At 50.0% G+C, this 23,091-nt stretch overlaps 1 protein-coding gene across 1 annotated transcript in view; it reads left to right on the top strand.

The window, feature by feature from the left end:
• The window catches only part of B4GALNT3 (beta-1,4-N-acetyl-galactosaminyltransferase 3), a 70,358-nt gene that overhangs the window by 36,444 nt on the left and 10,823 nt on the right, over nucleotides 1–23,091 (top strand). Inside the window, exons 2-13 of the mRNA XM_075116010.1 lie at nucleotides 6,473–6,576; nucleotides 7,221–7,298; nucleotides 14,491–14,586; nucleotides 15,154–15,244; nucleotides 16,135–16,235; nucleotides 16,592–16,659; nucleotides 17,214–17,292; nucleotides 17,729–17,795; nucleotides 19,553–19,696; nucleotides 20,110–20,219; nucleotides 21,109–21,209; nucleotides 22,490–22,566. Of these exons, the coding sequence (XP_074972111.1) occupies nucleotides 6,473–6,576; nucleotides 7,221–7,298; nucleotides 14,491–14,586; nucleotides 15,154–15,244; nucleotides 16,135–16,235; nucleotides 16,592–16,659; nucleotides 17,214–17,292; nucleotides 17,729–17,795; nucleotides 19,553–19,696; nucleotides 20,110–20,219; nucleotides 21,109–21,209; nucleotides 22,490–22,566 (1,116 nt within the window). The remainder of the gene's footprint in view (nucleotides 1–6,472; nucleotides 6,577–7,220; nucleotides 7,299–14,490; nucleotides 14,587–15,153; nucleotides 15,245–16,134; nucleotides 16,236–16,591; nucleotides 16,660–17,213; nucleotides 17,293–17,728; nucleotides 17,796–19,552; nucleotides 19,697–20,109; nucleotides 20,220–21,108; nucleotides 21,210–22,489; nucleotides 22,567–23,091) is intronic.

Genomic DNA, 23,091 nt, shown 5'->3' with positions numbered 1-23,091 from the left:
AGAATGGAGTGATTTATGTCTGCACACGCAGTCTCTGTGTCTCTTGTGATTTATTCCTGGAGAAGGTTAGCAATCATTTGCAGGGTTCTGTGCTAACCAGAAATGGAAAGGTTTTCAGGGCTCCCTCTGTAACACCAGGTTTCATAACTTCTCAAATCCTTTTAGCTCCAAGAGTGTTGTTCTCATCTTGATCTGAGGGGCAAGAAGTTCACTCTTTACTGCCTATGCCTTTTATTGACTTAAATAAGTAACCAGAGAGACTCTCTTGGCCTGGCTCTACCCTTGAATGATTTTTTTCTTGTTGGTTCTCTGGCCCCCTGTGAGTGATTCATGACTTGACCTCACCTTCGCTCACCCCTATGGCCAGAAACCATTGGTGGCTCCTTTTCACTTTATCCTTCCCCCTCATCTCTGTTTTTAGGAGGTCAGTTTACACCTCATCTTTATGCTTTGTACGCTTGGTGTTGTGGGGTGGCATACATGTCTGTGTGGTAGACCAGGAGATGGGCGTCACTTCCCTGGTGGCATGGCACTAGCAGTAGTGGTTTGCTCTGGTCAGGGTGTGTGAAAGGCACGTCAGACTCTCTAAATGCCCTCCTCCCAGAGCACGATGCAGTGCTGCCTTGGCCAGGTGACAAGGTAGCCACCATCAAGCTGCAGCCATGGAACCGTGCTGCCTGGGGTGCACAGCAGAGCGTGGCAGCTTGACGCCGTGATCTCACTGGGCAGAAGTATTTGATTGTGGACCACAACCTCACCACCCATGACACCCAGCATCATGTGGTGGGGTGGAGGCACCCCCAGTGCACCACCTGTGTGAGTGGGGTATAATCTAAATTGAGAGTAACTGGAGCAGGAGGTAGAGTTGACGTTCATGTTCAGGGCACGAGGCTTGATGCCTATGCGTGTGAGAGACTGCAAATAGCTCTCTGAGTTGAGCTCCTATGTCATGTTCAGTTTCAAGCAGCCTTCCCCAGCATCTTTTGGGCTAGTATGTATGCAAAGCACCTCATGGTAATATTTGGGGATATTGGATACTGCACTTGCATACCTGTTCAGTCCAGAATAATACTGGGAAAGACCTCAAATTGCATTGAAGTCATGTAGGATAACAGCAAGTTGAAAAGATTCAACCAGGTTAAGAGAAGAAATAAGACTGTCCAAGAGAGGGTTAAAACATCATGCCATGCTGAGGGGTCTGTGGGCACTGCGGATAATGAAGAGCAACACCCTGCTTCATATCTGCCATTTTTTTCTTGCCCTGTCCCTGCAACAAATGAGGATGAGGACGGTCTCAGATGAGAAGGAAAATGCTTTTTGTGCAAACCAGCCTGTGAACCTGCTGTTTCCTGAGGCTGCTGAGTGAAATCATTTAGCAGGGATACAAAAGGGCTGGATAGCATGTGGGCGTTAATAGCATTTGCAGCTATGTAAGCAGCAGTAACAACAGCAGAGTAATCAAATCTCATCCTTCAGAGGGGAAGCTGATCACCTGAGTGGGTCTGGGATTTCCCACTGGCACAATTGCCAGGTATCTTCGCAGGCTAATTGAAATATCGAGTGCCAGCCGGGGCCAGGGACACGACAATGGCTTATGGATCTAATCTCCAAACAGACAGAGCAGCTCTGGTCACGCTCCTGCCCTGAGACCTGATAGCTCCCCCCCACACCCTGCCCCAGGTACTGCTGTCTTTTATCTCTGGCTGCAGCTTTCAGCTTTTTTTAATTTTCTTTTTTTTCCTCTGGAGCTGGGCTTCAACTGCATTGCTCTGGTGGAGTCATAACTGCTGGATGAGATCTCCCCATCTCCACTTGTTGTTCCTGCAGTTTCCTTTTCTGACTTTTAACCTGAGAGCAGTAAAAAGCATAGCTGAGAAGAGGCAGACATGGCCCTGGGCCCTGACTGGACCCAAGGCAAGAAACATCTTCATCTTATTTCCTTTTGCTACAGCTTTTCTGTCCATTAATGGTTGGTCCGCTGGCTCTGCGGGCAACTGGCTCCAGACCAGCTGCCTCTTGCAGCGGTTTCTGCTGTAGGATGCAGCATCTGTCTCAGCCTCATTTTCAGCCTCTTTTCATTTTCTTTGTGTCCACCTGTCTCTATTTCCAGAAACAAGCTCAAGTTCTGAGGGTTTCCCATCTCAAAACTAGAGGAGCAGCTGAGGCTCAGCCCCAGTGGGCATTTGGGTCCTCAGCAGGCAGCCGCCAGCCTGCCTGATGGGAACAGGGAGAAAAATGACCCCTTTTCTCCAAAGAACCACCGTCACTTTCCTGGGTGGTGGATGGTCCCTGTGGGGCTTGAACCTTGGACCACTGGCGTGCAAAAGTAGAATGAAAGGTGGATCTCTGCTTGTAGAAGGGAGGTTGGCCAAGTGTCTGGTTGTAGATGGGGAAAATGCCCTGGACATTGGAGTGAGGATAAAAGCTGCAGTTTGAGTGGGTGGGCTATGCACAAACCCCCTGTCATTGCCATGAATCCGGCTGTTCTTCTGCCTTTTCACAGTGCCTTTGGGAACATCTCCTTGGCCCTCAGGTCCCTCTCAGCTCAAAATCATACAAATCTGTGTCCAAAATGCTCTGGTGCTAGGCATGCCATTGCAGAGAGGGATGGTGAAGGGGCAGGTTTGACGTCACTCCATGTATGGTGTAACCGCATGTCACTGAAAGCGTGGATGCTGCTCTACCCTGGCTGCTGGGGTCTGCTGTGGTGGCTGTGTGCCCATCAGTTGGCTTGGTTGGGCAAGCTGGCCCGGCAGAAAGTCACATGCCTTTCTTTCCTCTGGGCTGGATTTTGGGTGAATTGCTGCCCTGAACCGTTCCTTGTAGCCATGAGGAGGCTGGTCCTGATGCCAAGGAGAGGGACTATGTGGCAGCGAGGCTGGCTGCCTCTTCTGGCAAGCTGCGCCCGCACCAGGGTTGCCTTCCTTGGAGGTGTTTGGGGTGAAAAAAATAGCCTTGGGAAAAAACTGTTGTGCTTCCGAAAGTGATGGGAGGTAAGTGCCCAGAAGAGAGAAAGGCCAGGAGTTGGCTGGTACATCTGTCTGACAGGTTAATTGCAACAAAGCCTGGCCCAACATCTTCAGCTATTCACCTGGCTGTGGGACAGGCTCTTCCTAAGCCTTTGATTTCTGCCTTTACAGTTTTTTGCCTTTTCCCATCCTAACTAGAACCAGTTTTGTAGAGGGGCTGGAGCAAAACCATCAAAGCTAGTAGTTCTGGCATTCCCTCTTACTCATACTGAAGTGTTTGCTGAGGTATTTTAGTTCCCTGTCTACTGCTTTTTTCCAGGCGTATTCTTTAAATAGCCATCAAGAAAGTATTCCAGCAGCTGTGCTGCTGTTCATAGCTGATGGAGACCTCAGTGATGGGCTGAACCTGTGGTAGACCACCTTTCTCTGGTGCTCTTGAGACAGAGCAGTGGACATAGCTGCAGGGCCCTGCTCTCAGTCAGTCACACGGTAGAGGATACCTGCAAGGTGATGCCTTGAATCCTGTGGCATCTACTGAGGAGAACACCTTCGCTGTGTCCTCCATCAGCAGTTGGTCTCAGCAGGTCTTCTGGCTACAGGAAGCTGCAGGAGCTCTGTCTTTTTTCTATAGCTCCCTCCCTCCTCCTAGTGAGGAACAGACAGGCAAATCCAGGTTCTTCTCCAAGGGTGCCCCATGGTGATCTGCAGGGAAAAGCCAATCTTTTGCAGAGGATCTGGAGCACCAGGAACTTTCTCTGAGGGGAGTATTTATCCTATTATTTTCTGAAAATGCTTTCCTACCATGCTGGGGAATTAGCCTGCCAAAGCGCAAATTACCCAGCAAGGAAGTCACTATCTCCAGATTAATTCCTAGCTGTTTTGTCTCTTCCAAACAGGTTTGGCTGATGTAAGTGTTAGGTAAATATTTGTACAACACAGAGAATTGCTCTCCTTTCTTCTCTTTTCCAAGGATCAGAGAAATGTCAGCCGTTGGCACTTGTGTGCAGCTGGGCTTCTGTGTTTGCTGCGAGGCCGGCTCCGTGCCAGCCGTGCGCAGGAACTGAAGTGCAGACGAGCTCGGGAGTTGACGTGGTGGAGCAGCCGGGGCAGCCGGCTGTGGTGGCCAACATCCTCATCCCAGGAGAGGCTGGTTCCTGACACTTCATCCTGAGCTTATTTCTGAGCAGTGAAGTCCCGAGTTTAACAAGGGAACCAAACAGTCTTTCTCTTCCACACAAAAGACTGCTTCTGTTGGTGTCCTCCCTTGGTGAATCTCCAGGAGTAAACCAACTTTGATTCCTGTTTTTAAAAATTTTATTCCTGTTTTACTTGGTTCCTCTCTAATTTAGCATGTCCCACTCTTCTGGCTCTGTCCTCTGAAAAAAAGTGTGCTCCCCTCTCCCACGAGTACAATGAGCCCTCGAAGTAGTGAGTGCTGAATTTCACGCAAACTATAAAGTCTGTTCCAGCCCCATTGCAGATGGGGCCATGTGTCCAGCTGAAGGATACGCAGAAACAGTGATTCCTGCCTCGTTGCTCTGAACAAGGTGAAAGCAGGAATTCCTCCTCCTTTCCCATGACAGTCAGTCCCTGAAGCACAAGATATGCTTAGCTGCATTAATCGGTAAATTTCTCACCTGGAGTGTCTGACTGAAAAATCTTCTGCAGAAGATAAATATTTTTAGACTTTAACCTGTAGCTTCAGATAAGAATCTGGGGGTGGGAAGAGCTAGATCAGAAACTTGTGGCTGTTCAGCATCTAACAGGGCCTGAATGAAGCCCACACATCTGAGCCAACCAACGCTTGTGTCAGGAAAGCAGGACACCCTAGTTGCCTCTGAGTCTTGTCTCTCACTTGCATCTCTGACTACCTAGTTTCAGATTTTCCATGTCTTGCACTTTCTTTTCATTAATTGTCCCATTTTTTCACCACATCATAGGAGGCAGCTTCAACATCTTCATTTTCTGCTCACCTCTGCCAGACCCCACAGCACCCAGATTCAGGAGCGAGTAAAGACAAAGTTTTGCAACCCTGTTTGTAGGTGCAATAACAGGCCAAGAGCTCAGCACAGCCAGGGAGGGGGATCTGTCAAAGGTTTGCCTTGGTCTCTACATAGCTCAGACATGTTTTGGAGCTGATGTAAGTCATGTGGCTTGTAGATGCCCCCTCCAAAGCAAACTGATGGAGCATGCTCCTACTTAAGCCACAGTGAGTCTCCTGTGCTGCGGGGTTGGGTGGGTAGGGTGAAGATGGGTATGAAGATGGCTCCAAAAAGTAGAGGTTTCCCCAGCATTGGGATGTACTGCCTCATCAGAGCATGTCCCTGCCACTTCTGGCTGCAGGATCAATGCAGAGGGCTCAGACCATTCATCTCAGTGCTCAGACTGTAAGCTCGCAGCATGGTTTCCTTTGTATACCAAGGCAGCCAACTTCTCTGGACCTCCCAGAGCTTTGGGGATGATTTCTGTTTTTAAAGAAAATGGGCAGAGGGCCTGGCTCCGCTCCCTGGTATGTGGATATGGAGCTGGTCTGCCACCAGCCTGGGAGAAGCAAGTGCTCATGGAGGTTTTGGCACTTGCGCTCTTCACAATTAAGCTATTGTGTGGTGTGGGCATAGTGCTGAGCTGCTGGCAGGTTGGTTAGTTGATGACTTAATGCCAAAATGTTTAGCAGATCTGAAAACCACATAGTGTGAGCCACTGTAACGCTGCTGGGTGGCATGAGCTCTGCTCACCAGCACTGTCTTGTTAGTGATATGGGTGGTGGTTATGGAGAACTGCAAGGTTATGCTGCATCTGCTTGTCTTTCCCTCCTAAGCCCAAGAGGCCAACGGTGCTGTAGAAGGAAACCAAAATTGACCCTGGCTCCTGGATCGAGCAGACTAAGAGGCGAGGGGGTGTCAAATGAAGTTGCTTTGAAACTGGAAGCTGACTTCACTTAGTGTTGTCGTTGACCACATCATTGCTAATATTTTAGGCGTTACAGCTGAATGTCCCATCAGGTGCATTCTTTGCTGTCGTTTCCTTCAAGAAAAGAAGGTGGAAAACTTCCATTATGCAAATAGGTGCATATTCAGAATAATGTTCTTTTGATGGTTAAACTAATTAGTAATTTGGTTACTGTCTTATTTTTCTTTGGGATTGACAGTTAAGAAAATTGATGTTCTTCAGTTTGACCAATGGGATTATCTGAGGGATCTACAAAGATGATCTCAGTCCTGTGGTGATTAATGAAATCTCTGACATGTATTTTAGAACCACGATGATTCTCTAATATAATAAATTAATAAGGAAGGAAAAGCTTTTAAGGGAGACAGAGACAATTTCTGTCTCTGTGTCAGTCTGCCAGCTCCGAGTAACCTAAACAACTCCTGGTGCCTGTTGGACCATTCCAGAGTGTTAGAGGTCTCTCAGCCTTGTAAAGGACCAGTTTGTTCTGGTAACTGCTGCAGCTTCTTTTTTTAGCCTGTACTTTGACATCTCTTTCTCTTTCCTCTGCACAGGATACGAAAGCTGGAGAGAGCTGGCTAAGGCTCTGGCAGACACGAATGTCCCAGGTGGAGACCCAAGCCTTCAGCTTTACTATCCACAGAAGCTGGGACACCAGGTGAGGAGGCTTGGGATATCTTCTGAATGTTTAGAAGGGCAGACCTTCCTTTCTGATGCTGGCCCCAAGAGACAGCTCTCTCTTCAGGCAGGAAAGAGTGCATGCCACAGGGCAAAAGCTGAGCTGACTCACAGCAATGTAAATGCACAATGACTCTACTGTAGTCAATTAAGTTATTTTAGATGTACTAAGCCGCAGTGGTGGGCTGAAGCTGGCTGGGTATGTGGCACAGGAAGGTAGCACTAAGCAAAATTGAAGCAGAAATGAAAGATCAGAAGAGTGTGTAGCTCTCTAGTGAAGCATATCTCGGTGCTGTTGCCTGAAGTTAGTGTTGGAAGGGCTATTGCTTGGAGCTTTTTGAAAAAAGGATGGGGGGAAAAAAGGGAGAATGACCTGAGTTTTAACTCTGTGCTAGCAAGCAGTTATAAAGTATCCTTTCCCCTGAGTAGCTCACTGTGGAAATTTGCTGTCAAAAAAGCCAGGGAGCATTTTCACCCCACTATGGCCATGATAGCTGGCCGGTCCTTTGGAAACGGAGCATGGGAACTTGCTTTTTTCTCGCATGTTCTTGTGGTGAGGTTTGAGCCCTCTTGTGTAGGTGTCAGTGCTGGGTTATTTTTGACTTTGCTCTACTTGTATTTCAGAACCAGGAGCTGCAAAGAGGTGGGAGGAATAAATCAAATTATGCAGCTGTGAATTACTCGCTCCCATGGATGCCAGAGGTGGGTGGCTTCTCCATCGTTTTGTGTGAGGGAGCTGCAGCTGGAGACCTGTGCAGTTAGAATAGCAGGCAGGGACCTCTGCCTGCAAATTTGTTTGCTTCACCTGAAGTCCATTCCCTATCACCCCTTCCTGGCTTAATGACGCTTACAGACCTGAATAGTCATCTGGAAAGACAGGAGTTTCCAGATTCCTGATAATTTGGCGTTTCCGCCAGCCATCAAGGCACCAAACACCAACCTGCAATTCCGTGAGAGTAGGCAGCCCGCTACTTCCCTGAAAGGTGAAGTTTATTCAGGGCTGGGAGTGTGTAGAGCCAAGCATTCAACAAGCAAATACATGACTGTGGCATGCAGAAGTGTCACGCTCTGCTCTTGCTCTGGCATTTTCTTGCTATCCAACCCCTGTGTCATACGTAGAGATTTTTCCACCTCAGTGACACTTCTGATGAACAGAGACCTTCTCTGATGACCCTTGAAGACTGGGGTAAATATTCCCTTTGTTTCCTTCATGCCTCATTTATTCTTTCCTCCCATGTTCCCTTATCTCACCATTCCTCTTCAGATAAGGGAGCAATGCAGCCTGCTGATAATGAGAGGGACACCAGCCAGGGGGCACTTAGCTAATGAACTCAGTTCACTAAATTCCTCAAGGTGATTAGAGACCTGCACAAATTAGAAGGGTCTTTGCGTCTCCCCTAGGGAGGGAGCAGGCTGCTGTCCCTGGGCTCAGGGCACAAGGTGATCACCAGCTGGCAGAGGGAAAATGCCTCCCTCCAGCCATTGCACTAAGCAGTTTAGGTCCCTGCAGCATGAGCTTTCCTGGAAGTTGCCAGCACCAGTCACCCGCTAGTACCCAGAACTAGGCCAGGCCATTGATCTGTTCTGCTGCATTGGCTCTGGTGAGTGCCGGTCCCAGCTGGAGCCTGGGGGCTTCCTCTGGCCACAGGGTCTTGCAGGCAGCATGCAGGCAGCATGCAGGCAGGGCTGGCTCCCAGATGAGCTGCTGCTGGCAAAGAGCCAGCTGGAATGTCAGGGCCTGCACAACTGTTGCTGTGCACAGGGACAACATGGAGCATTTACTGCACCCCCCTCCCATGGCACCAGGTGATACAGGCTCTGCGTGGCATATCCCAGCTTCTCTGAGGCTTTGCCTGATGTCTCTGATCCCCTCTCTGGTGATTTCTCAAAAGCATGTTAGATTTGCATCCTGCCGGCTGTGGTGTGCAATGAGCCTTTCCTGGGTTAGAAATGCAACTGGTGGGGTACACACTGTGGCTTGGGCAAAGGTATGTGTTTAGCACAGGGCTGATGCACAAAGCGTTCTGCTTTGCTGGTGGGGTGACTTCACTCCCTTGCTTGCAGCGGCGCTGGGCAGGACACCCACCAGCCTGCTAACCTGCCACCTGGTGTGGTGCTGCCAAAGGTGGAGCAAGCAGAGAGGTGCACTGCCCAAGGGGAAGGAGCAGGACTTGGGGTGTGCTGCGCAGGATGGCCCTGTGCCTGGAAAGGTTCTGTGTGCCTCCTGCCTTGTCCTGCACTGCTCCCTGTTGGGGAGGAGAGCTCTGCCAGGTAGCAGGGCTGTTGTCTTAGACCAGCTGGGCTGGGAACTTGTGGGTCCCCCAGCTGTGCGCTCTGTCAGGTTGCATGTGGCAGATACATCGTGAGAAGACTTTGAGACCCAGGGTATGTGGATACTAGAGTAGGGAGCTGGTTTGGGTGGCCTTGCCCCACTCACACACCCTGCCGTTCCCCACCATCAGCCCTCTAATGCTGCTCCTGTGAAGCAGCTGCCTCCTTCACCACTTTTCACTTCGTCTCTATACGGCAAAATTTCTTGCCCTTGCTGTGGCACTGTGTCTGCACCCAGAGGGTCAGCAGAGCCACCCTGACTGCAAACAGAGGCCAGCAGTTCACCAGTACCAGCTGCAGGAGATGGAAAGGAATCTATGGGCACAGCTCTGTATAGAGCGGCTTGCTGTCCTCTTAACCACCAGCTGAAATTTTTCCTGGCCCGAGGATTAAGTTTTTCTGTAACTTTGCCCAAATTAATTACTCAGGGTCTATGATCCCATTGTGACCTCCTGGCAGCATCTTTAAGAACTTAATTGCAGCCTGATTTCTGGGGTGAGGAGCAGCATGTTTCCTCCCACAGGTTGGGGAGCTGGGGTTAGTTTGAACAGAGAGGTATATTCCTGACAAACTTGAATAATTAATGGGGTTGCAGGGTAAACTGGCAGCCAGCATAGCCAAAAAAGGACAGGTTTCAATTTTCCTCTTTCAGTTTCAGGAGATGAAACTGGTGGCTTAAGTCTTCAGCCTTGGATGATGCGGTGGGAAAATGTGCACATAGGAAATCCTTAATGAAGTTATACCCAGCGTGTGTGGGAAAGCAGGGTTCAGCCTCACTCCTGGCTTCCTCACAGTGCCCATGCACATGATTGCTATTGCCACTGTCCCTTCCAGGCACCAGGGCAAAGTCTTCCAGCTCCCAATGTCACCCACTGCCTCCTCAGGCTGGAGAGGTGTGGGGCATTTTGTTCCATTAATTCAGAAAGGTGCTGGCTATCGCCAGGGCAAACCTGTGCTGCAGGACCGTGAGTGTCACTGTTTGGCACTGCCATAGGGATGGGGGAGGATTGTCAGAAATGCACCTGATTAGCCTGATCATTCTGATTTACCTCTGCAGGAGCCTCTTTTCAGCTCTGGGAGGAGAAGGGTCTGCACAGCCCTGCAGGGCATTTAGAACATCCCCCCTTCCTGTCTGTGCAGCCTCAGGACTTCCTTCTAGCTGGAAGGAGGTGTGAGGGATGTCCGGGAGTGCAGCCCCTTGCAGGCAGCAACTGTATAGGTACATAGATGCTGCACGAAACCAGAGCATTGTGCCAGGGCATCTCCTTGCTCCTAACCTACCCTAAGAGGAAGTACCCTTCCTTAGACGACTAAAGACAAAGTTATTCCTGCTTGCTCTGTCCCTGCCCATGTCCCTTCCTCGCCCACTCGTGCCTGTCAGGTGTCAGGGCTCGGCAGGACAGGGGGGCTTTGTTGCTAACTTGTCTTGATGGATTCCCGCAAGTGCCCAGCATGGCAGAGCCTGTAGCGAAGACCAGCTGCTGGCTGCTGAATGTCACCCAGTCAGGGGAGCTGGGCCAGGCAGGAGGAGGGGCTGCGGCCGCTCTGCAGAGACAGAAGAGTCTTATGAACTCAGGAGTTCCCAGTTGGCAGCACAATGTCGCCTTTCTTCCCTGGCTCAGGCCCTCTCTGTGCCCCGTTTATCGTCCCCGGCGCTGCGCGTTCCCTGGGCTGCACACATCTACGCAGCTGATTTGCCTCCATGATGCCAAAGCTGCCTGGGATTAAATTAGGAGAGGCCTCTCTTCTCCATCCTGCTCTAGTTACGGTGCAGCAGGTTGTGTTTCTGCTGCTGCAATCCTTCCGGCTTTGCTGCTTGCACCGGCCTCTGCTGGTGCTTCACCTTTCTTCCCTGGGGCTCCTTGCTTGGGAGGAACCGCTGGGTGTAGTGCCACACCTCTGGGTGTTTTTGACATGGTAGGGTTTGGGCTAAGAAGAAAGGCCTGTGCTATCTGTGTGCCTGATCCTCCTTTATGGTCTACTTTCCTAGGAGGGTCTGATAATCTAAAATTCCTCTCTAGAAGGAAGCGGAAATACCAAAGTCTCTTTACACAAACCCAGGACTGCAGGCGGGTGTTAATTCAGCACGCTCAGCAAGAAGGGTCGGCTCTGGGGCTCGGAGCCCAGCCGCACTCCTGAAGGAGCAGAGGCTGCTGCCTCGGCACCGAAGCAAGGGCCTGTCCCAGCTCTCGCCTCCCTGCACTTGTTAAGGTTCAGCTCCCACTTCCCTCAGCAGCGCTGTTGCTACGTGTCCATGACATTGTGCTCAGGAGGGTATCAGCCTGCCCAGACCTCCTTGGAAGGAGCAGCTCTTGTGCACGTGCTCCTGGGTGTACTCGTGCTGTGCTGACGTGCCCTTGGTGCACGACCAGCGCCTGTTTTGGTTCTGAGCTGGGTTTGTGCAATGCTACTATTTCAGCATGTTGGGGATAAGCGACTGGGAGCTGGGGTTGCGATGGGGAGGAAGCTGAGAGGCAGGAGAAGCCCTCTAAATGGGAACGCACAGACTGGCTAATACCAGCTCCCATTTAAGGCCCAGACTCTTGGCTTCCATTCCTGGTTCTGGCCAAATCAGTCCATCAAAAATTTTCAAAGCAGATGTTTTTAAGGGGAGAAGGGGAACTTGTTGCTTAACAGGTCCTGAATTTCCAGCCCTTTGGAAACCAGGGCTAGGTAGTAGCCATGTTTTAGAAAGTCCATTGACACTTCTCAGGAACTGTGTGCATGAATTGGGAATGATGGTGCCATTTGTCTGTTGCTGCAGTCTGCAAAAGCCCCAAGCAGGAGATTTTTTTACTACATGTTCCAGAGGGGACCCAAATAGCAAACAGAGGAATTTCTCAGCTGCCTGCAATGGGCAGCCATGAGCTCAGTTGGAGGGACAGAGGTGATAGGGTTTCCAAACAGCTGCTGCACTGGTGACTCGTGGGGGCCTAAAATAAAAGCCTAGTTCAGTTTTCACTCCCAGAGTAGCGTTTTGGGCAGCCAGCACTTATCTGTCAATAAAGTTCTTCTTTTCCCTTTCAGAGGAAGCAGAAAGTAAGTTAGGCTGCTGTAGCTCAGGAGAAAATCTGTTGCTTTAGAGAAGACTCTGAAAGCACATGGAAGAAATGCTTATTGTTTACCAGTTAATTATTTCTAACAGCTGTGAGCACAGGAAAGCAAAGCGATCTCATTAGCTCCCGCCAGAATCTCCTCTCAGGTGGCTTTTTAAAGACCTTGGAGACAGGGGTGTCAGGGTAGAAATCTCAGGGACCATCTCTTACAGCATCGATGCAGCACCTAGTACAGTGGTGTCTGCCTTATTTTTTTGTAGGCTGTCCTCTCCCTAATTGGGACTGGTCCAAGTTTCCTCTGCAAATGTTTGAGCAAGTCTAGCCGCTGTTTTGGGTCTTTTCTCATAAAGATATTTTGGAGTTTGGGCTACCCCAGGCCAAAGTCAGCCCAGCTCCATTGCAGTCCTGAGCCTCAGGAGCATCCCCTGGGTCTGTCTTTGCCAGGAGTGGGCTGCAGTGCCAGCCTCTCCACAGTGTGGGAGTGTTGTGCTTCGTTTGATAGAGATCTGAGCCTGCTATCTGCAGCGTGCAAACAGTTCTCCAAGAAGAAAAACCAGTGTCACTTGTGGATAGCAGCAGCCTGATTGCCAGAAGACGTAGTTTCTGGCATTGACTCACTGTAGGAGCCTAGCCTGTTTGCCTGACTTCACGTTCCACAAGAAATAGCATTTTTCATTGTTTGATTTGGCTGAGAAAAGTAGCGTAAGACCCTTGGGTGTGAACCTGGATTTGGCCAAGGGGCATGGGCAATTTCATTCCAATTCAGTGTTTGTCACACTTGCAGTGATTTATTTGTACTGCAAGTCCCTGCGGAGTCCCAGGTTTGTCTTGGCTGTATCCATCGCCCTGAGCCCTATGTGTAGTTCCTCTCTGATTTGGTGCAGTATCATACTGACTAATTACATCCACTTTGTCTTGCTGCTTTTTTCTTTTGCCCAGTGGCCAGAATCCCGTGCTGAGGGATGTCAGCAGCAAAGGAAGGAAGAGGAGATGGTAGTGTGGGATGACACAGGCTTACAGACATCAGTCAAGCCCTGGAAATGCAGACACCAGTGAGAGAGGGCTGACAAGAGACCACTCAAGAATAGCAGTGGTTGTGAATGTGTTTTGCTTGGCGCACAGAGATGGTTTTCACGTGCATGACTAAAGCCCACGGCTCACAAGGAGCATTACTGCGTAGGCTGGTGCCAGGCCAAGTCTGCTTTGCGTCCTTCCTTCAAGCCATGGTTTATTACAAAATAAAACCCTGGCCCGCTGTCCTGGGAAAGATGACTCTCTGAAGTGGTTTTTCTGCCAGGAGTGCACAGAGGGGTTGGGCCTTCCTCCACTATGCTCCTTCAGCCTTGCTAGAGACTCCCCAGTGAAAACTAAGAATTTGCTGCCATCTGTAGACTTTTGGGTGCTGTTCAGGCGGTTTCCCCAGCCATGCTTGCACAGCCCTTATATAGGCAAGACAGCCGTGGCAAAAACTCCCTGGTCCCAAGGCAACCTATTCCTGTCTGCAGCATTTCCCCATCTAAGGTAGCTTCTACAGTCTCCAGCTTATTTATTCTCTGCTGTTGGATGCCAGTCCTGTAAGGAGGGCTTTAGCGTCCAGCTCTCTGGTTGCAGACAGAGAGCTTGGACTTTGCTGGAGGGCAGCCAGCTTCTCCTTTCTGAATGACTCTGACAAAAAGAAAGCCTGTCCCTTGAGGAGTATATTGCTGAAATCCCACAGCGGCCAGCAAGCTTTTCCCAGTAAAGCTGTGCTCCCAGTCTCTGTTGGGCACTGTCAGCCTCCCTCGGTGTGACCAGCTGGGTAGCGGAGACAGCAACCTGTAACCACACAGCACACCCTCCTACACTGTCCAGGAGGGGACGCCAGCTCCCTGCAGTGTTTCTGTGTCTCTGGGGGCACACAGAGGCCATGCAGCCCACTGACCCGCCTGCGCTGCTGCTCCCCACCCTGCTGAGCCTCCATCTCCTTGTCCCCACTGTCTTCCATGAGCTTTATCTTGCAGGCATGCTTCGAGAAGGGGATCTGCCATCTCCCCTCCATAGGGTGTCCCTTCTTCCTCGAGCCAGGAAAATAGCCCTGAAATCGTGCAGAACTCCAAAACACTTTCTTGGAGGACATAAGACCCTACATACTTTTTGGATCATGGAGGGCTATTGCCACCCTACAGCATGTCCCTCACCCTGGCTTCAGAGTACAGCCCTCTGGTTAAACGCCTCCTTGATGGAGAAAAATGGTGTGAACCCCAGGCACTTAACTGAGATGTCCTGGGCATTATCACAGTTCCCTGGTGCCATTCAGACTGTAACCTCTGCAAACACCAAACCCTCAGCAGGTGAGAAACAGGTGTCTGGGCCCACATTTCCTGCAGACTAGCCTGTCACAGCAGTGGCATCTTCCTTCGATCTCACAAGTGCTCCAGTGCCGGGGGTCGTGGCCAAGGTTGGCAGAACAGGAGAGGGATGCAGGGAAGGGACACAGCAATTCATGGTGCCCCACTTCTTCTCCCCAGTTCCAGGGCCAGGCCAATCTGCACGTGTTTGAGGACTGGTGCGGCAGCTCCACTGAGCAGCTCAGGAAGAACCTCCACTTCCCCCTCTTCCCCCACGTGAGTAAGACTGCGACACCCTGTGTCCCATGCTTCCTAGCTCTGCTTCCCAGCTGGATCACCCCTGCTCCCTTCACATCCTGTCCCTATCCTGCTCCATCATCTCCTCTGTCCTTGCTCCTGAACATCCATCACCTCCCTCTCCATAACTTCCTCTGTCCTCCTGCTGAGGAAGCAGGAAGCTTTTACAACGGCTCAGTGGAGGCAGCTCTTCTGCTGCACAGGGGAGGCTTGTTTTACCCATGCTGGCCTGCCAGGCCTTGGACATGGGGTGAAGGAGCCCTGCATTTGGTCCTCTCCCTCCAAGTGGCTAGCGAATGCCATGTCCTGTCCCCACCATCTCACTGGCATCTGCCATACAGCTCTCCCCTCCACAGCAGCACTTGCTGCAGTTTGTCTTTCATCTGGCCTGCTCTTTCCTGCTGCCTTCATCACACACCGTGCCCCATCCTCCTCCCAGAGCAAACCTCTTATTTCCCTCTGCCCACCTGTCTCAGGGTTTTTGCATCCCTCCTTGTTCCTGTTACATCTAATTATTTTTATTATTTTTTTCTTCTTCCACTTCAGATGAGAACTACTCTGAAGAAGCTGGCTGTATCCCCAAAATGGACCAACTATGGTCTCCGGATATTTGGCTACCTGCATCCTTTCACTGATGGTGAGGGCTCTGAAGCTGATGTGCTTTCACTCACGTCTCTTCTCACCTGCTCCTCCCTCCCTTCCTAGTGCTGAACCACTGGTGCTCTCACCCTGGCAAGCGCAACGCCAGGTCCCTCACGTGGGAAGCCCAGCTAGCTGTGCGTGACTGGCCATGGCCTTGGCATGGGTGAAACACATCTGCCTTCCCTGTAGGGTGGAAAGGAAAAGCATAGAAGAAAACAGATGGAAAGTGCTAGATAAAAAACAATGCTGTCATGAATGCACAGCCCCATGGCGTGTTCGTGGACACGAGCAATCCCTAAGCTTTTCCTCCCTCCCTCGCATGCACAGGACTGTACATGACATCATTTATGTTCCTGCTGCTCCCTGGGTGCATGAATACAAGCTGACAGCAGCTGACATCTGTATCTCCCAGCTGTATGCAGGAGGAGCCTGCTAGTGCTCACCCACATCTCCTTGTCCCCTGGCCCTCAACCGCCGTCCCCGTAACCCCATCCAGAACAGTGAGACTCAAGCACCTCTGCCTCCCTTCGTGGCTTCACGTGCATGTTCCTCCATCCAAACACAGCTTCTCACACAAAAATTTGCTCTGGAAACAAAAGGGGAGGCAGGGAAACTTTGCATGGACTTCTTAGCTTTCCAGGTTAGATGTCAAGTGAAGCCAATGCAGGAGGGGCAGTGAACCAGTTGCATCTGTAAAGTTTTGTTTTCAATCATGGCAGAGTCAGAGAATGAAGAGAGGTTCAAAGGGGTGGTGGTGGTAATACCAAAAGGGAAGGTGTGGTCTCACCAGGAAAGAAGGTGAAGGCTGTATTTTAGAGGAGCAGAATCCATTCTGTGCACAGGCCCTTACCCTTGAGCCCTACTTACTCCTCCATCTCTTGACAGGGGAGTTTCAGTTTGCCATTGCTGCGGATGACAATGCCGAGTTCTGGCTGAGTCCAGATGAAAAGACCTCTGGTCTCCAGCTGCTGGCCAGTGTAGGCAAGGTACAGTGCATGCTGCATGGCTTCTTCCATCAAAGCTTTAATATTTCTGTGGGGATGGAGGCCTTCCTGTCTTACGTACTTCCATGGACTACCCACATTTATTTTCCTGCCCAACTACAGACAACACCACCACAGACGCCAGACGGGTATGACACAACATACCTTAAGCCAGTTACATATTGGCAGTGCTGTTGGGAGCCCTGTGTTCATGATCAAGGGACTTAAATCTGTCCACAGGTTGTGGATCTCACAGACAACTTACCAGGAGTAGCTCAGTTTTCCCTTTTCATCGCTCCCAGTGCAGTAGCCAGGGAAAAAACCTAATCTTAACTAGAGCATTTTCTGTCTCTTCGCAGACAGGGAAGGAGTGGACTGCACCAGGGGAGTTTGGGAAATTTCACAGCCAGCAGTCAAAGATGGTGAGGTGAGTGAGAAAAGCCCCTCGCTCCCAGACACCTCTGCACATGGCCAGGAAATCACAAGGACAAGGAGAAGGAACCCAGGCTTGTTCTGAAGAATTTAGTAATATAGAGAAAGGGATTACTCTGGGGTATCGCCAAAGCTGAAGTGACACATCCACACCTGTGCCAGTTGCTTTGCTGATTTACTGCAGGAATGCAACACTGTATTTTTCTTCCCTGGAGGAAGCAGCCACCAGCAGATCCAGACTCCTTTATACGAACTGTATCCCGAGCTTCCTGCCTTGGAATTGGCCAGGTTTCCCAGAGGCCAAAACCCAGCAGGCAAGACTGAAAGGGAGTTAATCAGAATTAGCTGAGAAGGGTCTGGAACACTCCAGGTGCACAAGGGACACTACCTATCTCTCTGTCAACATCTGGATTTTCTTGGCAGTCCTAACCCTGCTCACCCTGAGAACTAGGTTGTTTCAAGGGTGTGGTTGCTCTTCACTCATTGTCTGCTGACAAGCTAAGAAGTGTTCCTCAATGCTCGTGGTGACAGACACATTGTTCTTCACAGGTTGTCAGCTGCAGGCAGGTATTATTTTGAGGTGCTGCACAAGCAGGATGACAGAGGAACAGACCATGTGGAAGTAGCAGTGAGTCTGGGCAAATGGCCGTGCTGTATATGCGTCCCTGCAGAGCTCAGGAACGTTTGTAATGATTTCCCTCCTTTCCCATGCTCCAGCTCCTCTTTGCATGAGAATTATCTAATCCTTTCCAGAGCTCTTACCTGTTTCTATGTAGGGCTTCTGTGTAGCCCTGGCCACATGTCAGGACCCTTTCCTCTGCTTGCTTGGGATAATTCTGCCCTCTCTGGTCTCTGTTGCAGCTCTTTGTCCTCCCCTGCTTTGGATGTGTCCTGGGGGATCTCAGCTCATCCTCAGTCTTTTGCTGCTAGGTAAACTCGGTCATAGTAAGGAGAAAGAGGAAGCTGTGAGCCCATCTGGTGAAAAAACATCTTGTGCCTGTTCCTTTTGTTCAAGCTTGGTTAACTCCATAAGCACTTCATTTTAATGTATTTCTCTGTTCTAGTGGAGGCTGAATGACCCAGAAGCGAAGTTCAAAGTCATTGACTCCCAATACCTCTCCCTTTTTGCTAGTAAGTATCTTCACCACAGGTTTCCCCAAGCATCTCTCCAGTCTTCCAAAACACATCAGCGGTGTTTCACCATGAATCATAGTCTAGCCAGGCAAATACCATGTGTACAGATCATTGCAAGAAAGAAGTAAGACAGGTCAGGAGAGAGGCATCTGGACAGGAGTGTGTCTCATTATTAAATATAGACTTGGAAGTAGGATTGGAACATTATTTCAGGGAAATCTAGAGTTGGTGAGGAAGGGAAGGGAGGAGAGTCTGCAAGGGTGAGAACTGTTCCAGATGTGAGAGTAACATGGGATGGAGGTTGCCTGCTAAGGGGAACGAGAGGCCCATAACATAGGAGCTGTGGGGGTGCGTTGGCAGCTGGACATGACCAGGGAGATGGGTCTGCTGTAGCACTTCCAGGAGATTTCACTCTAGGTGCTGGGCACAATGGGATATCCTGGCGATATTGGGGGATGTAGCTTTCTTCTATAGCAGCCTCAAGACTCTTCAGGTTGCTGCTGGATTGCAGCAAGCACATCAGCCCAGTCCCTCCTGTTTTGTAAACCCTTCTTAGCACATCAAGTGACGCCTTTATCAGTTACGGAGCTCCTCAGTCCTGTTTATCCTTATCTAGGTTTGTCAGCATCACTTTCCTCTGCCAGAATTCCCCCTTTCCATATCTACCACTGTTGCCTTCCAACATCTCTGGGCTTTTTTCCATGCCAACGCTTTTGCCCAGGGAAGACACCCTGACGTAGTTGAGACTTCTGCTGTGTCTTGGATCACAACCTGCTGCTGTATTTTCTAAAACCTGCCATTTGATCAGGATTAGGCTTTCCGTTAGGTCTTCTGTCCCTGTCCTTTTTCCTTCCGCTGTTTTCTTCTCATTAATTCCCTGTAGGAGGGAAGACTCACATTCCAGAAGATCCCTTCATGGTTGGGCACAATGCTGCAGGCATCTTCTGCCAGTACAGTATTTTCCTCTTCCATATCAGCCTTTGGCTGTATCACGTGTCATCCCATTCCTTCTGAGTTTCCATGTTGTTCAGTACCCCAAAGGTGCTAAGAGTAACCCCAATGCCTTTGGCAGCATGTTGCCTTTCCCTCCTGGATATTTATTCAGTTCCCCTCATCTGAGGGTAAGATCCATGGAGACATGAAGTCCCTGGCAGCAGCACCCAAGAAAAAACATAACTAATACCCAGTCTTGAATTTAAGCTTCCCATTGCTCCTGGCTTACTGTGTGTGGGTCTCCATTTCCCTGCCAGAGCATTATCCTCCTCAGCCACCGAAGGCCTCCCCCCAGGGTCCTTCTCCTTTTCCAGCACAGGAGAGAGCTCTACTCCTCAAGTTACTCCTCCCTTTCATCTTTTCTGTCTCCTTTTAAGATAAACTTAATGCTAATAGTTTAGATGTGTCCAGTGATTCCTGCCAGCACGGGGCTTCTTCAGCACAACACTGCTGGCGTGTCTGAGGCAGGAGGTAATTTTCCTCCATTACTCATCCCTGTGTTTGTTTGCTTTCAGTGATAGCCATGTTCCTACTCCACAGCTTTTGTATTTCCAGCTTTCTGAGTCAAAGCCTTTCCTTCTCACAGTGTCTTTGCAGTGAAGCTCCTGATCAGCATCATTTAGACATTGCTATGCCAGAGACAGCATTAGTGCCATGGATGCCATGCGGTTTGGAAAGGGCTGACACTGGGGAGGGGCATTTTTTGGGACAAGGGACAAATTAGCCCTTCCTCCCCCTTCCATTCTCTCTCTGGCTTCTAGATGAGACGCTTTTAAAGATGGATGAGGTTGGGCATATCCCGCAGACGTTGGCCAGTCACATGAGCCGGCCTGCTGACAGTGCAGGCAGCAAGGCACACCCAGCTGACATGTTGAAGCCTGACCCCCGGGACACTCTCTACAAAGGTAAGACTTGCAAAGCAGTTAAGGAGGTAGCTACAGCCTGTCACAGCACGTGTAGTAGCACAGCTGAGAAAGATTGTCCTCCTACTCCACAGTTATCAAAGACCGTGCTTTTTTCTCTCCAGTGCAGAAGAGAGGGGCCATATACAATATCAGTCACTGTAGCAGACAAAGCACAGACTAAACCCAGCTCCTCTTTCTTGGCATCCAGCTCACACGACATCCCCAGGCATAATATTTTAGTGTAAGTGCCATAGAGCATTGTAAAAAGATGAGCTGTGCAAGATAGTTTGTGTTATGTATCTGTTAGTTTTTACAAGGTTTAATAGAAAATAAGCATAGGAAGTAGCTAAGCTGGTGCACTGGTTGCAGCAGGGCTCCTCCAGCAATGCTTGTCTTGTGTTCCTTCTTCGCAGTGCCTCTCCTCAGCAAGTCTCATGTGCGCCGAGCCTTGCCAGACTGCCCATACAAGCCCAGCTACCTGGTGAATGGATTTCCTCTGCAGCGCTACCAGGGACTCCAGTTTGTAAGTTTTTTCCCTTGTGCAGGTACTTGCCCAGGGGAACAGAAGGAAGAAGGAGGGAGACCCCATTAACCATGGGGCCCTTCCACCAATCTGAAGCTCCTGGGCAGATTTGACCATCTGCTGTTCAGGTCTGAGTGTCCCAGTACACGCCAGAGGGCAACACTAAGAGAAGGGAGATGGGTGCTGCACACTGGTCACAGGTCTCACTGGGGTACAAGCATGTGTGTCTTACAGAGCCCCTCAGAACTCAAACCAAAGAGTTGAGCTTGCCTTCACTCGGAGCCTCACCATGGCTGAGGTTGTTATTCTCCACAGAGTGAACTGTAGTCTCTGTGGATTACTAAAATCCCTGATGAGCCTAAAACTGGTCTTGAGAGGGCGCTCACACTTGCAGGGTATGCAGCATTGCAGGGATTAGTCTCCTGCATAGCAGAGCAGACTCTGAGGTCTGCTGGGGACAGGTCACCAGCACGGTTTGCCCCCCCAGATGCTAGTGCAAGCCTACACTCCCTGGGGGACTTGGATCCTGGGCAGCCCCAGCTCTCTCAGCCTTGCCTGGAGGTCTCCCTACCTGCTTTCTGGGCTCCTCTGATCCCCTGCATCTCTTCAGGAGGACTTGCCCACCTCTCTCCCAGCTAGTTCTTTCTCTGTTGTATGCCTTAAACACACAGCTACAGAGATGGACAGACTGATGCTGAGAGATAAAAAGGCACACCCCTGCACACATCTCAGCATGCTTCCTTCTGTTTTCCATTCTCAGAACCTGCTAATGGGTGCCTTGGAGATTGTTAGTGAACAACCCCTGCTCCCTCTCAAAACGGCTGGTCACCTGGTGACTGATACCTGGCATTTATGAGGGTTTTACTTTATTTTCCTCCCTTCTTCCCAGGTTCATTTATCCTTTGTTTACCCGAATGATTACAGCCGCCTGAGCCACATGGAGAATGACAACAAATGCTTCTATCAGGAAAACCCTTATTACTTGGAAAGGTAGGATGCAGCAAATGTGGATTTACTAGCAGGGAGAGAGGAGATGGTTTGAATGCTGGAATTGGGTTGGAATTTCATACTCACTTCTGTAGGACTCTCTTAATTCTTAAAGATCCCTTAAGCCTTTGAAAACATTAAAGCATTTATAGGTTCTTTCAATAACATATGCTCCCTTTAAGTGAAAATCTGTTTAGGTCTCAAACGGAAACTGCTATTGCTTTTCTTACTCTATTAACGTGGAAGCTGGGGCAGAACATGTTCTACTACGTCGGGGAATGGATTTCCAGCAAACTTTGCCTGTCAGCAGCTGGAGCCTCCTAGTGGCTGTCCTGTGAAACCCAAACTGTGCTCACCACCAGGCATCTCTCTGGGGAAATAAACACATGTCATTCATGTTCACTGGGGTCCAGCTCCCAGTGGTGGCCTTGCAAGAGAACTGCCACTTGCATGCTCTCCCCTGCTACAGGCAGACACCTTGTGTAAGGACTCTTCTCTGTTCAGGAGGATGTTTTTGCAGGATAAAGAGAGTCACTTTTCTGGTGAGATAACTGATGGTGGTCTCCCTGTGCTCAGGATCTTCTTCCTCCCTACAGGACTATTTTGAGGGCTAGAACAACAGATTGTATCGTAGGCTTGGGAGGGAACTCCTGGGACAGGGGTTTATAGTGAAGGATGAAGGTGGCTGCCATGGGCTGGAAGGTGCCACTCAGGTTTATTCTTTTGACAATTTATTTGTATTGTGATAGGATTTGGGAACTGGGGACCCATTCTGCTTTGCATCAAGCACACATGGAGGGAAACAGTCCTGGAAATCCCTTCCCAAAGCTTGAAGCACAGGCATATGAGGACTGCCCACGAACAGTAGTGGTACGAGGGAAGAGAGAGGGAGATCATTGCAATTACCTGCCTGAGCTGCTTTTGCAGCATGATGACTTGCATTTGTGAGCACTACATCATAAGTAAGCTTTAAGGAGCAGTTTAAGGGAGGCTGAAGAAGTGTTTCAGGGTACTTATATTAGGATTTCCTCCTGTGCTTATGAGAAAACATCTGAGAGACTGAGACAATAAGCAAGGAAAACTGACAGCTTTGAGAGTGCAGAGTAAAATCTGAGTGCCTATAGATATGGAAGATGGTGATGATGGTAGGAAAGGAGGGTCTAGAGATGCTGGGTAGATGTAATCAGAGTAATAGACCATCACCTCTGAAGCACTGGCTCTAATTTATTTGGAGAAGACAAAGTAACTTTCATCAAACTTGTGTTTTGCCCTTTCTTCTGCAGGTTTGGATTCTACAAGTATATGAAAATGGACCGGCCAGAGAAGAGTCTCGACTCTGGAGAAAAGACAGAGCATCCAGGTAGGGGCCTTAACATCAGAGCCTGGAGGATCCTTTTATCTGTCACTTTTGTGTGTGATCTTCCAGGACCAGCTGGAAGAACCTGTTGACTTTCCATGCCAAGGAAGTTGCAGCCCTTCCCTGCCAGATTGCTCTGGCTGGAAGGAGATTTTTGCTGCCACTTCCACTTCTCTTAAGGGCAGGTTGGGAGGTCACCAGACAGTGGGCTGTAGCAGGCAATGTGACAATTACCTCTCAGACCCGCAACTTAGCTGAGGTGCAATTTCAGCAAAAATGAGGGGAGAAGTGACAGAGCTGAAGGGGTGCAGTGTGTCAGCCTGTGCTCACACCTGCCCTGCAAAGGTGTGGCCAGACTGACAGCTAAAGGCAAAGCCAGACCCCTCCACAGCCTTTGGCAATGCAGGTTAATGGGTGCTGAGGAGGTTGGTACCAGCAAGAGCACAGCTTCCGTGTCCAAGAGCATCCCTGTCCCTCTGACCAGGAGAGACAATGCTGAGATGAGGCGAGAAGTAGTTGCCACTGGCA

This window comes from Phalacrocorax aristotelis, chromosome 1 (genome assembly GCF_949628215.1).
Source record: "Phalacrocorax aristotelis chromosome 1, bGulAri2.1, whole genome shotgun sequence".
Classification (NCBI taxonomy): domain Eukaryota; kingdom Metazoa; phylum Chordata; class Aves; order Suliformes; family Phalacrocoracidae; genus Phalacrocorax; species Phalacrocorax aristotelis.
Note: the sequence above shows the minus strand (reverse complement) of the source record. Positions and strands in the feature narration are given on the sequence as shown.